At 53.2% G+C, this 12,935-nt stretch overlaps 1 protein-coding gene across 2 annotated transcripts; it reads right to left on the bottom strand.

Annotated features, from left to right (window-relative positions):
• Positions 1 to 1,906: 1,906 nt before the first annotated feature.
• Positions 1,907 to 12,721, bottom strand: SLC38A7 (solute carrier family 38 member 7). Of its 2 annotated transcripts, none has more exons than XM_077751328.1 (11): positions 12,042 to 12,721; positions 10,499 to 10,902; positions 9,649 to 9,847; positions 9,262 to 9,406; positions 8,196 to 8,294; positions 7,616 to 7,673; positions 7,290 to 7,404; positions 5,844 to 5,991; positions 5,236 to 5,401; positions 4,339 to 4,393; positions 1,907 to 2,009 (listed from the first exon to the last, which is right to left on the bottom strand). In XM_077751328.1, exons 2-11 carry the CDS (start codon positions 10,766 to 10,768, stop codon positions 1,993 to 1,995), a joined length of 1,272 nt encoding a protein of 423 aa, XP_077607454.1. In that variant the 5' UTR covers positions 10,769 to 10,902; positions 12,042 to 12,721; the 3' UTR covers positions 1,907 to 1,992. The 2 variants fall into 2 exon arrangements, with proteins under 2 accessions (XP_077607454.1, XP_077607453.1); XM_077751327.1 differs by lacking the exon at positions 1,907 to 2,009 and adding an exon at positions 2,040 to 2,244 and having other exon boundaries at positions 5,236 to 5,435.
• Between the last annotated feature and the right edge of the window lie 214 nt (positions 12,722 to 12,935).

Genomic DNA, 12,935 nt, shown 5'->3' with positions numbered 1-12,935 from the left:
GACTGTGTCCCCAGCACTAGACACAGGCCACACAGCTCAGCAGCACAGCCTCTTTTTATTAGCCATCCTCTCTGGTATGAATGTGCACGCGTAGAAAAGAAACAGTAAAATACCCAGGCTGGGAGGGCAGGGCAGGGGGCTCCTGAGCTTCAGCTGAGCAGCCAGATTCCAGCTCCTTTTCCTGATGGGTCTGTTTCTGTGAGGACTCCCCTCATGCCCCTCATCCCTCGACTGGACACGGATGGGCACTGGAAGGCCCTAGTGCTGTGCCGCGGGCGGAGAGACAACAGCACAATGGGTCTGGCCCCAGGGTGGAGGGGGAATGTAAGGAAAGGCAGGCCATCCAGTCTGGGGACTCAGCAGAAGCCTATCTGGGTGCAGACAGCCTCTGCTTCTATGATCTCACTGCCCGGAGTGGAGGGCTGCTGGGGCGGGGGTCCCTCTCACCCCTGGTACGGGGTGGGCCAAGGAAATTCTGGGAGTTCCAGGTGGAGGAGGCCTGATTTGATGCCTGGGATTGGTCAAAGTGAACAGCCAAGGGGGGAAAACTGGGAATTGAGAGTGGGAGAAGAGGGGAGTGCCTGGGTGGCTCAGTTGGTTGGGCAGCCAACTTCAGCTCAGATCATGTTCTCACAGCTGTGAGTTCGAGCCCCACATCAGGCTCTGCGCTGACAGCTCAGAGCCTGGAGCCTGTTTCAGATTCTCTGTCTCCCTCTCTCGGCCCTTCCTCTGCTTGTGGTCTGCCTCTCCCCTTCTCAAACATAAATGTTAAAAAAAAAAAAAAAAATTAAAAAAAAAAATCAGAGTGGGAGAAGAGTGTCCCTCCTCACCCTACCTGGGGCACAACCCACATGTGACCTCAGTGTCAGGTCACTGAGGCCAGGTCTGGTGGGCCTGAGGAGCTGAGGAAGCTGACACAAAAGGGTCTAGTACACCACCTGCCCCCAGTGTTGCATGAGCAGGAGAGAATGAGCTAGAAAAATGGGGTAGGGACTGAAGAAATGCTGGGGGGAGGGAGCAGACAAGATCTGGACCAGAAGGGACACTCCTAGACTGGTGTGACTACACTCAAGTGCTGCCGAGTCAGTGACAACTCGGCTGTTCTTCTCTGTTGGCTATCCTGCTGGGGTTGCCAGGGAAGAGGGGAGCAGAGGGCAGGCAGAAGAGAAGCAGTCACTGCAAGAGAAGCTATCAGAGAAACTCACTTGGACCCTGACCAGCCCAGCCTGCGTGGGTTTGAAAGGTTCCCAGCCTTCTCTCTCACCCACCTGTGCCACAGAAACAAGGGGCCCATCTGGAATCTGAGTGAGAAAAACAGACTTTCTGCCAAGGGGAAAGCTAACTGAAGAGTACTCACAGCACCGCGGTGGCACGGGACGGCCCCTGTCCTTTGAGTCAGAGCCGGGCTGGCACCGTTTGTAAACATTAGACTTGATGATGTCTGGAGATGGAGGAGGAGAGGGACACCTGGACCCTCAGGTCTGGGGAAAGAGAGTGAGGCCCCAAAGTCTTGGGAAATGTCAATTAGCCACGGACAAGAGGTCTACAGGCTGACTGTGGGCCCAGGCTGGGGGTGGACAAGGCATGACTCTATCTACCTCTGTGCGTCTGTATGACTTTTGTGCTACCTTTGGAAGTGGCCAGATCCCAGAGAAGCCACTGCTGGCCAAGCAGCTGACAAACTGGAGTAGGCACTGAGTCCTGGGGTAATGAGCACAGGTCCCACTCAGGACACGGTGCTCTGTGGAGTGGCCCTTTGCCCATACTCTGTCTCCAAATGAAAGTCAGGCTGGGGTCTCTTTTCTGAGATGTTCTGATTCTCTTCACCCATGTTTTTCAGGAATGGAGAAGCTGAGAGTTGGAGGTTCTTCTCTGAAGAACAGAGAAGGTTCTTCTGTGATACAAGACCTCCTCCCTCCATTCTAGCACTGCCGGGACTGGAGAGCAGGAGGGGAGCTCGGTCTGCGTTGTCCAGAGGTGTGAGGTCTGATTTCACTCCAGAACTGTCCCTGGAAAAGGATGTCCAGATGTCATCCCACCAGTAGACGGGAATGATGCTGGACTCAAGGTGAGCCCACAGCTCTAAGAGATGCGCTCCTGCGTTCAGTGGCAAAGGCCAAGTGTTGCCTGGGAGGCAGTGGTTACGCCAAGAGATCCACAAAGATGGCATTAGCTGTGGTCTGGCCGAAGATGAAGGCTCCCAGGGTGACCAAGAGGACACCGTAACTGACCAGTGCCCACCAGCTGTAGGGCAGAAGGAGAGAGAGGCCTAGTTAGTCAACCTACCCATGGCTTTGCAGACTTCTATGTGTATGTGTGCATGTGTACATACACACATGTGTATGTATATATACCATATATACATATATGATACATACCTACATATCAGTTAATTATTGTAATTACTTAAAGCATTTCTCTAGCGGGTAGAGCAATTTCTGCTTCACAATGACTTTTCACACAAAGTTATGCGGGGCCAGGTGTAAGATCCCCAATCTATGGGTGAGAAGACTAAGACCTAATGGAGATCATTGACAGGTCATAAAGCCAAGGGCAGAACCAGGATTAGAATGCATGCCTCCTGATGGAAACATGTTCAGGAAAAACCAGGTCACATGGAGTGTGATCCACTCCATTTACAAAGAGAAGTGCAGACATCTGCAAATATATACATCAAATATACCAACAGGGGATTAAGGGGATCCAACAGGGTATTGAGATTAAGGATGCCTTAAATTTTCTTCCTTATATTTTATTTTTAAAGTTTTCTATAATGGGACACCTGGGTGGCTCAGTCAGTTAAGTGTCCGACTTTGGCTCCGGTCATGATCTTGTGGGTTCAAGGCCCACGTCAGGCTCTGTGCTGACAGCTAGCTCAGAGCCTGTAGCCTGCTTCAGATTCTGTATCTACCCCTCTCTCTGACCCTCTCCTGCTCATGCTCTCTCAGAAAAAAAAAATAAATAAATAAATAAATAAATAAATAAAATGAATTCACGAAAAAAGTTTTCTATAATGAATATTATTTCACTATAGAATGAAGTATATAGAATATAAAAATATAACTCTTTTTAAAAAGGTTACAACCTGTTTTCAACTTCTATACTAATCAAGGAAATGTGGATATGAAAACAATATTGTGTTTTTCATCTACCAGACTAACACCAGGATGCCCGGGTGCTCAGTTATTTAAGTGTCTGACTTTAGCTCAAGTCATAATCTCATGGTTCATGGGTTTGAGCCCTGCGTGGGGCTCTGTACTGACAGCTCAGAGCCTGGAGCCTGCTTCGGATTCTGTGTCTCCCTCTGTCCCTCCCCCGCTCATGCTCTGTCTCTGTCTCTCTTTCAAAAATAAATAAATGTTAAAAAAAAAAAAAAGAAAAAGAAAAAAGGCTGTTCTATGCAATACTGGTAGGCATGTAGAAAACAGGGTACCCTTACCCTACTGCCAGGACTCTGGTTTTGCCTTTCTAGAGGGAAATTTGAACTCATGTGCAAAAGTAAAAATGAGCATGCCCCATGCTCCACCAATTTCTTTCTAAGAATTGATGCTAACATGGGGTGCCTGGGTGGCTTAGTCAGTTAAGCGTCCGACTTTCGCTTAGGTCATGATCTCGCGGTTCGTGGGTTCGAGCCCCGCGTCGGGCTCTGTGCTGACTGCCAGCTCAGAGCCTGGAGCCTATTTCAGAGTCTGTGTCTCCCTCTCTCTCTGACCCTTCCCTGCTCACGCTGTCTCTCTCTCTCCTAGAAATAAATAAAAAGAAAAAGAAAAAAAGAAAAAAAAAAGAATTGATGCTAACAAGGTCCTTGAAACAGGTGTGTCAAAACGTACAGGAGAACGCTCTGCCGCCCTTAGAAAAGGGGAGACGTGGATGGATCTTTTTGCGCTAATGTAGGGTGATCTCCAAGTCACATGGTTAAGTGAAAGAAAGCAAGTGGCAGAAAAGTGTCTGGCATAAAGCCATTTTTGAAAAAAAAAACAACTTAGACACAAAATTTCATGTGTTTGTGCATGCATATGCATAGCTTTATGTACATGGACATGATGCATGCAGAGAAACATCTAGAAGACCATGCTGATGACAGAGAGCTCTCAGGTGGGGAGTGGGCTGTAGGGGCAAGAGGGACTTCCACTTTTTTCTCTCAAGTCCTTTAGGAGCATTTAAACGGTCACAACTAGCATGTGCCACTCATTTCTTAAGAAGGTATTTAGAAAACTCTTATGCTTTTTAAGTTCACAGGTCTCTTGACCTTTGCCTGATTTAAGCGCACTCATGCCCACCAGCCCATCCCTCACCTGGCCCCTCCCTGACGGGACTGCACGTCGGCCCCTGCTTTACCTGGCTGGCTTGACTTCTTCCATCTCTGAGAGCTTGGCTTGAATGAGGCACAGCCCTGGAAGAGAAGACGTGGCCCTGAGAACTCAGGTGGGCTCCTTCACTTAGGCCCACTCTCCCCCTTTACCAAGAGGTAGCGGTGGTGAGTAGAGGAAGGCCTCTGCTTACTCTTCACCTCTGCCCCAACTCCATGTGCAGTGGGAGGCCTTGGTCTGCTCTCTAGGGAGAGGCCAGCATCTGACAGGCTCTCCACGGGCTGCAGGCGAGCCCCAGAGCCAAAGGGGCAGCCACAGAAGGTGATTCAGCAGTAGCCCCCACCACCTCGAGGGCCCTTCCCAGGGCACTTCTGAGCACATGTGGCCCCCCAGCTCCACGCAAAGGGGCAAGGGCTTTCAGGTTGGTCTCCTAGAGAGAAATAAGCTGGGTACAGGCAGAGCTCAAGGTGGGGCAGGTGGGAGCACTTCCTGGGGATCCGGTGGCAGACTTGTGTCTGAAACTCAGGTCTCCTGACCTCTGCATCTGGGTGCTGCCACCAGGCCCTGGCACCCTCTGGGCTGTACTAGGCTGAACCAACCGGATCCCTAACAGTCAGGCAGCAACAGAGAAGCGAATGAAAGGTTAAAAGCGTAGGCTGTGCACCTAGACAGACTTGGGTCAGAAAAGTTGTTACTCAGTAGTTGAGTCTGTTTAACCTCCTCACAGCTCTGCATCAGCAGAGTGGAGATAACATCTATCCCTTCTTTTCAGGAGGAGCAGCGGTTAGTGCAGAGCCTGAGGTGGGTGATTGATAAGGCTGGTGGTTACTCTCCCTGCAGGTGAGCTAGGGAGGAGTTGCGGCAGGGAGACCCTGGGAGCCGGTGATGCGTGGGGGGTGGAGGTGAGGGGTGCAGGGGTCCACACCTGGGAATACAAAGATGAAGCAGGCGGCCAGGCCTCCGATGACTGAGATGACCTTGCCGATGTCAGGGATGAAGAGTGCCAGCAGCAGGGTGAGCAGGAACCAGACCAGCGTCTGCAGCATGCGTCGCCGCCGCTCCCGCCCCACGTCCTCCTCCACGGGCATCCCCTGGTAGCGCAGCCACAGGCCCTCGATCACCGCCCTGCCCACACAGAGAGTGGCTCAGAGGCCCCCTCCTCCAGGTTCACAGAGCCGGACCACTGAGTGCGTAGACTGGGGGTAAGGCCCTAAGTTCTGAGCCTGTTTCCTGTTCTGTGAAACGGGTCCAGCAGTACTCTTGTGGTTGCCATGGGGACTGGATGGGATGGTGGGTGTGATGTGCTTAGGGCCTGTCCTGGCCTGGGACGTGCTCAACCCGCAGGAACTGATGCTATTATCCTCCTGAAAAGGAAGGGTCTGGGTACCCCCAAGGCTAGGTGTTCAGGAAAGGATTGGACTACAGGTCCTTAGAGGACTCATAGAAGTCCAAAGGACCGCGTTCAAAGGGCTCTCGGGCCCTGAGCCGTGCTGGTGAGAGGAAGCACCCCCGTGGGGTGGAGAGGGGGCTCACCGCCCACAGAAGTGCAGGATGGGGTAGGAGGTGAGCACGCTCAGGATGATGAAGGCACGGGCAACGGCCACAGCCATGTCCTCCGAGGGGTAGGACAGGAGCACATCGGGGTCCACAGCAGCTCCGAAGGTCAGGAAGCCACAGATGCCTGAGGACGGGATGAGAGCTGGCAGAGACAGTCCTGGGAGGGTGAGGGGGATGGACCCTCTACTCCTGGGTGCACCTCAGATGGGGAGGGTGCCGGAGCAGCTCTGGAGGCTAAGAGGGTGTCGGGCTGGGACCCGAGGCCTTGTCCCTGACTTCTCACATCCTCTCCCCACTGCTGCCTTTGTCATCCTGAGCTCGCCCAGCACATTCCTGTCTCGGAGCTTCTGCACTAACCTTCTGTCTATCCAGCCCTTCGCACCCCTGTCTCCTCACCGTCCAGGTCGCAGCTCCAGTGTCCCCTCCTCAGAGAATGTGCCCACCCTGCCCATCCACAATACCCCCTGGCCCTGGGCGCTCACTCACAGCACCCTGCTCTCTTTTCCTCAGAACTCTCCTCTCTGTGTTTTTTGTCTTCCTTTTACACTTGTTCATTGTGTCTCCCCAGCTAGAACACGAGCCCCAGGAGGGCAGGGACTCGGCCTATCTGCCCCTCTTGCTCCTGGCTTTGTCTTCAGAGGTAGAACAGTGCTGCCCCATAGCACCTGTGGAAGGACTCACAGGGCCTGGTCTTCCTGTTCTGCTCTGTCATCCGAGCCATTCCCTGCAGGGTGCCCCTGCTTGAAATGCTTCCTCTCTGGCTCCCCACAGTCCTCAGCCCCAACGGGACCTACCCCATTCCCTGTATGGCCTCCCTGCCTGACCCCCCCACCACCCCCAACTCACCCCACTCCAGCTGCATAGCCCTGTCTGTCCCTGCATCAGGGGCCTGGCATTTCCCGCCTCTGTCTGGAATGCTCTTCTGTCAGCCCTTCAGATGCTGGCTCCTCATCACTGGGGCCTCCCTACATGCCACCCCCTCAGACAGCAGCCTCCTGTGGACCAGGGTGGCTGTCATCACCTCTCCTAGTCCCACTCATATCTTCCCTGTCTCACTATCGTGGTGGCACTCACCATTTGGATGTCCTAACTGATTCCTGACTTACTCTTCTAAGACTCTCTGGCTACACTGTCAATTCCAGGAGAGCAAGTCTGTCAATCTTCATGGCATCCCCTGTGCTGGGAATGGTTCCTGGCACTAACTAGGCACCGACTGAGTGCTGCCAAGCGAACAGATGAATATGTCTCTCTCATTTGGGTGGGAGAAGGCCCAAGGCAGCCCAGGTTCAAGCCAATGCTGACCCAAATGTTTGATATGCTGGGAATGCAGGGCTGTCCCCAGGAAAGCTGGGCCAGAGGACTTGGAGACAAAGACAGAAAGTGGGAGCACTCCAAGCCCAGCTGTCAGAGGGGAGCACTCACCCGTGCCCATGTAGACAGCGAGGGCTATGACCATGGCGGCTGTCACCACCCCACCCCAGGTCTTCACCTTGGGCTGCCGCATGCTGTTGAAGACTGGCACACTGCTCACGTGGCACTGTTAGGGTGAAGGTCACAGTTATGGTGAGGAAGTGACCCCTTCCCAGTTTCCAGAGGGAGGCAGTTTGGGGACCAAGGCCCCAGGGACAAGTCCCAGTGCTCTGACCTGTCTTTCCTCCCAGGATGTCCCCATCCCCCCCCTGCAATGTGGGTTCCCACCCACGGTGGGGAGTGAGCTAAGAGGACAATAGGAACCTTGCAACTGGCACCTGAAATCCGAAGCAGATGGTGGGCATAGCATTGAACACGGCGACCCAGGAGGCTGGCCTGTGGACAAACACAGAAGAGTCTGCTGCCTGTGAATCCCACAGAGCCACCAACCGCCCCGTGTCCTTACTCTTCACTCAGACCGACATGGCCTCCTCCAACCACTATTCTACACACTCAACCCCCGTAAGTCTGGAAACAGGGAGAGGGAGAGGGCACCTCTCCATTTCACAGGTCAGTAAACTGAGGCACTGGAAGACCCTCCTGGGACCCAAATCCAGAATTTCTGGTTCCTGCACTGGAGCTTTTGCTTTCCTTTTTCTTTCAAAAACAGGAGACTTAAAAGTTGCAGAGTTGTGCAATTCTACCCTGGCAGTCTCCATAACTCAAGGCTGAGTCTCACGATGGCTCGTTGGTTAGATGCTGGATATTGGTTCTCACTCTTGCCTCCTTCCTCCAATGACCAACAAGTCAAGTGTGGTGAGCCAATAGGCTTTAAGCAGAGTACCTCTATGGCCTTTAGATGTCTGACCCAGCACCTCCTGGAGCCCAAGCAGTGCATTCCTCAGGGCTCTTACCCACCTAGTCAGGATGTCCCCTGGGGTCATCTCTTTATCTGGCCAGATATATTTGATGATGATGATGGCAGTGACATACCAGGTGCCCACGACGCTCAAGAAGCTGCCAGAAAGAATGGTTTGAGTTTCCTCTTCCCCAGCCCCGGCTGCCCTCTCTCTGACTCCACCCCAGGGGTTATCCACCCGCAGCACTGGGAGACCATTCCAAACAAACCCTCGAACAGTGCATGAAACATAAGCTTTAGAGGGGCGCCTGGCTGGCTCAGTCAGAAAAGCATGGGACTCTGGATCTTGGGGTCATGAGTTTGAGCCCCAAGTTGCGTGTATAGATTACTTAAATAAACTTAAAAAAAAAAAGTTTTAAAGAAATCAGTCACCGCATGGAGGGAGCTGGACCCCAAGAGGGGACCAGACTAACATTTCTGACCATTAGGAAATGCCCTGGTTCAGCTCCACGGCTCAGAGGTCTGGGCTTAAAGCAAATGTGTTTCTTCCATCAGTGGAGCCCCCACTTGGTGGCTGCGGCAAGCAGGGCCTTTGATTACTAGGAGACACCGGAGGTAAAAGGGTTGAAGATTCATGTACTGGGATGTCAACATTAAAGGGGACCTTGGAAACAGCTGAGTGTGACTCTGTCAATTATGGATCACAGGAAACGGCTCAGAATTACACAGGTTTTCAGCTCCTGAGCCAGGAAGCCAGTCCTCTCCCTTCAAACTAAGCTGCATGGAAGATGGAGCCATGCTTGACAATTCCAAATGATCAAAAATCCCATCCTCCCTGGGAAAGCCAAGGCCCTAGCCCAGAAGCTGCCTTTGGACTCCTGATTATCACCTGTCTCTTCTTTGACAAGGACATTGGAACAGAATCTCTCACTGGTGCAAAGGGCCACTGTCTCCCTTGATGCAGACACAAAAGGAAATCTTAGGCTGGGAGCCTTGCGAGCCATGGTCCAGCCTGCCTTGCCCACTTTTGCTGCCCCAGGAGAGGGTTCTCCAGCAGTGCCTGGCTCTTTAGCTGTCTGTGATTAGGGCTTCTGTCTGGCTTGGGTTGGGGTGGGGCCTCCGAACCTGGCGTATTTCTGAAAGCCGATCTCTCTGGGGATGGAAAGGGGCAGGATGAAGAGGAAGGCAGTGAGGCTGATAGTGAACTTCCGGTCTGTGTACCAGGAGCTGCTGCCGGCCCCCTCAGGCTCCTTTGCCATCACAGCTATAACTGCACAGGGAGGGAGGAAGAAGGGAGTGTCATGCCAGGCTCCTGCAAGGCTGTGGCCCTTCTGCTCTGTGGAGCCTCAGGGCCTCCATCTGTCTAATGGGCTCAGCGGCCAGGAGGGGGGATTCGCAGAAGAATGCTGGACTCAGGCTAGGCCTTGGGCAAGTGTTCATGCCCATTCCCTCCACGCAGGACCCCCAGGGCCGAGGGGGAAGGATGAAGCAGGTACTGCGGGGGAACCTCACTCTTGTCTTGTTGGTCTCCGATGATGATGAGGAAGGCGATGCAGGTGCCAAAAGTGTAGATGGCGATGGTGACCTCACACAGCACTCCCGTCAGCTTGCCACACACGGCCCACACCACCTCCTGGTAGGTCCTCTCATTGCTGGCCTGGGAGCAGTAGGCCAGGATGACTAGGCCGCTGATGATGAAGACCAGCATGCCCTGCAGGCAGGACAGAGCCACAGGGTGTGCGACAGGCCTGGCAGCAAAGCGCAGCCTGCCGTTGCTCAGCGTTTATTAGGCCAATGCCCAAAGCCGGTTTGGTAAATAAATCTCATCTTGCAGGCAACTTTACCAGATTGCTGGAGGCTGCCGAGTTGAGACTTTCTTTAAAAACAGAAGAGGTTTTGTGGAAAATTTCAAACATATGCAAGAGTAAACAAGATGGTATCATGAACCCCCATGCACCCATCACTCAGCTTCAAAAATAATCAACTCATGGTCCATCTTGCCTCCCTCTCCCACTCTGGATTATGTTGAAGGAAATACAAGCTATCAAGTCATTTCACCAGTAAATATTTCAGCATGTAGTTCTAAAAGATAAGGGCCCACTCATTAAACATTAACTACAAGATTATTAAATATACAGTTGTCCAAACTTCCCCGGCTGCTGGGAAGCCTTCTGAAGCCTCATGTGGGCTCAGAGGGAAGAATGCTGGGATAGATTAATAATGTCTGCCAAGTGTGAGGGTGGGGGCAGTGGTAGCCTGTGTCACTGACTGACTATCCCTGATGCAAAGCCTCCCTTCTAAGGTAAAGAGTCCAGACCCAACACCTGGACTGCATTTCTGCCCTTCCGGACAGTGCACTCACCATCTGCAGTGTGATGCCCGCTGCGACGCCCCCTGCTGTGCTGAAGGCTGCCGGGAAATTGAGCAGCCCTGCACCTAGGCAGGCATTGACGACGATGAAGATGGCCCCAATTGTGGAAGTAGTGCCTCTGCCCAGACCCTCAGGAGAGGCCTCCCCTTCACTCTTGGGGGCTGTGTCCACGCAGGGACTCTGCAGCAGACGGGCCCGCTCCCCGGAGTCTGTGCTCAAGCCCCACTCGCCGAGGTCATTGTTGATGCTGACCTGGGCCATGGCCCTCGGAGCCCTCTTCCCACGGGGTCTGTGGATTCTGCCTCACAGCCACATCCCCTGGGCAGCTGGAGGGTGGCACCAGCCTGTTTGGGACTGTTATCCTAGGAGACCTGTGAGCTCCGGCTCTTCGCAGCCTAGAGGGGAGAGATGGGTACTACTGTTATCCTGAGATGGGCAGAGAATGCTGAAACATTCCCAAGGTCAGATAGTTGAGATTCAAATCCAAGTGTGCCTCTATGCAGAACAGTGCATTTGGATGCCACAGTGTAGGGTGGCAGAGACAGAGATATATCTGATGCAAATCCTGCCTGCTTCAGGCTTAGAGACGCATAGGTAAATAAGATCTAAACATAAGAGAGAGGAATACTAGCATATCACTGAAGAGAGGCTACACTCCAGTTGGGCGGGAGTACCTTGGCGGATCTTATCTCATTCATTCCTTATCTGAATGGTCCTTATCTGAACCTTATCACAGTGGTCTTAAGGTTCAGGGAGATCATACCATTGAACCAGGGTCATATACTAGCAAGAGGCAGAGCAGGATTTGGATCTAAATCTATCTGGCCTCCCAGCCTGTTTCCACACAACAGGGTCACAAGAGCAGCCTTCACCTAGAAGTGTGGGTATTTCAATGTATTACAGTCCAATGTACTGTACTCTGGCCCAGAGTCTAAATTCTGTGTAGCTTTCGAAGGCCTTGAAAATTCAAGGCTAACTCTCACTCTCCTCCCTCGTGACTGACCTAACCGCTACCTATCAGAGAAGCATCCCTCTGATGCTCTCAGCACACTGAGGGGTTTAGAATGGCTAATGAGATCCCCTTTGAGTAGTTGGATGCTTCTCATTGCTTCTCCTAGTGATGGCTGAACAAAGGTGGAAACGGTACACTCATGAGAGGGAAAAACGAGAGTCTGTATGCTCTCAGACATCTGTCACCAAGCATGCAACCAAGGGACACAGCTCTAGAGTAAATATCTCTCTGCTGGCTCCAAGTCCAGAAAGATCAGATGCCACAGTGCTTCCTCTTACGCAACCTGTTACTCATCCAGTAGCACAGGAAAAAAAAAAAATCAAATCTGTGAGTAGTGGAGGCAGAGAGAGTTCTGGGCTTCCAGGTTCCCAGCATAGCTCAAGAAAGAGCCCTGCAAAGTCACTGCTCCCAGAGCTGTGAGATCCCCTCCTCCACCCTGCTCACATCTCAGAGGACTCTGCACTGGTCCAAGCTCTCTCAGCTCTCCCTCTGAAGTCCCCCGTACCATTACCCACACCTTACCTTACCCTTCCGCTTGATGGGCTATGGTGGAGGGTGTGTTGCTCCTTAAAGTGCCTTCTTTCCGAAGATCTGGGATCTGATTTTCCTCACTTTCCTCTCTGGCCCCAATTTCTTCCTTCTCAAGACTTTATCTAAATTCTGCTGTCAGCGGAGAGAAGAGTTTGAGCTGTTTTGCACTGCTCAGCAGAACGTCAGCAGCTCTGACGCTAACTCAATAATGGAGCACCAGACCAGTTAGGGGAACAGGCTCAGGGAAGGAAAGAAGCTAGACTAATGTCATAGCAGATAGTCGGCATAACCAGAGGGCTGATGTCCACAGGCTCAGGCCAGAGCTGTAACCATTGCCGTAGGCCCCCTCAGATCCCAACCGGAGCGGGTTCCCCGTCCAGTCTGGGGCTGGATCCCAGAAATACGCAGGATGGGCTGTCCTGGGAGGTGGGTTAGGGCGCACCCGGCGCGGAGGGGAAGATCCCCAGGCCCGAAGCGAGGCGAGTGGGCTGCTGTGAGGTAAGCTAGGAAGGCGCTCCAGTACTGGATCCGGGCCTAGCACTAGATGGAAACAGTCCGAGCTACCGCGCGGCAAAGCCGGTCCTCTTGAGGGCTGGCGGGGGACCCAGAGCGCCGGGCTTCGGAGCGCTGCAGGGAGTGGGCAGGGCTCTGCGACAGCGGGGGTTCGAGACTTAACGCCCCTACCCTCCGCCGCCTCCACCGCCTCCCCTCCAACCACCTACCTAAGGTGCTTCCCACCCGAGCCGGCTGCAGAGACACGTGAGCCGTAGTCACATGACGGCCAGGGCTCAGGCGAGCCGCGGGAGACGCTGGGAGTTGTAGTTTCCTGCAGGCTTTAGTTTTGGACGGCACCGGCTCCCTGAATCCTCAATCCCACATTGCCTC

Source organism: Crocuta crocuta, unplaced genomic scaffold (assembly GCF_008692635.1).
Source record: "Crocuta crocuta isolate KB4526 unplaced genomic scaffold, BGI_CrCroc_1.0 scaffold124, whole genome shotgun sequence".
NCBI classification, from domain to species: Eukaryota; Metazoa; Chordata; class Mammalia; order Carnivora; family Hyaenidae; genus Crocuta; species Crocuta crocuta.
This window is presented reverse-complemented; position numbering and strand designations above follow the sequence as displayed.

Bases quoted from the DNA above. Each gene is read 5' to 3' on its own strand.
- SLC38A7 (XM_077751327.1), bottom strand. From the start codon at position 10,768: ATGGCCCAGGTCAGCATCAACAATGACCTCGGCGAGTGGGGCTTGAGC. The intron at 9,848-10,498 runs GTGAGTGCACTG...TCCTGCCTGCAG, and splicing joins CGGGCATCACACTGCAGATG to GGCATGCTGGTCTTCATCAT. The intron at 5,436-5,843 runs GTGAGCCCCCTC...CTGTGTGGGCAG, and splicing joins ATCCTGCACTTCTGTGGGCG to GGCGGTGATCGAGGGCCTGT.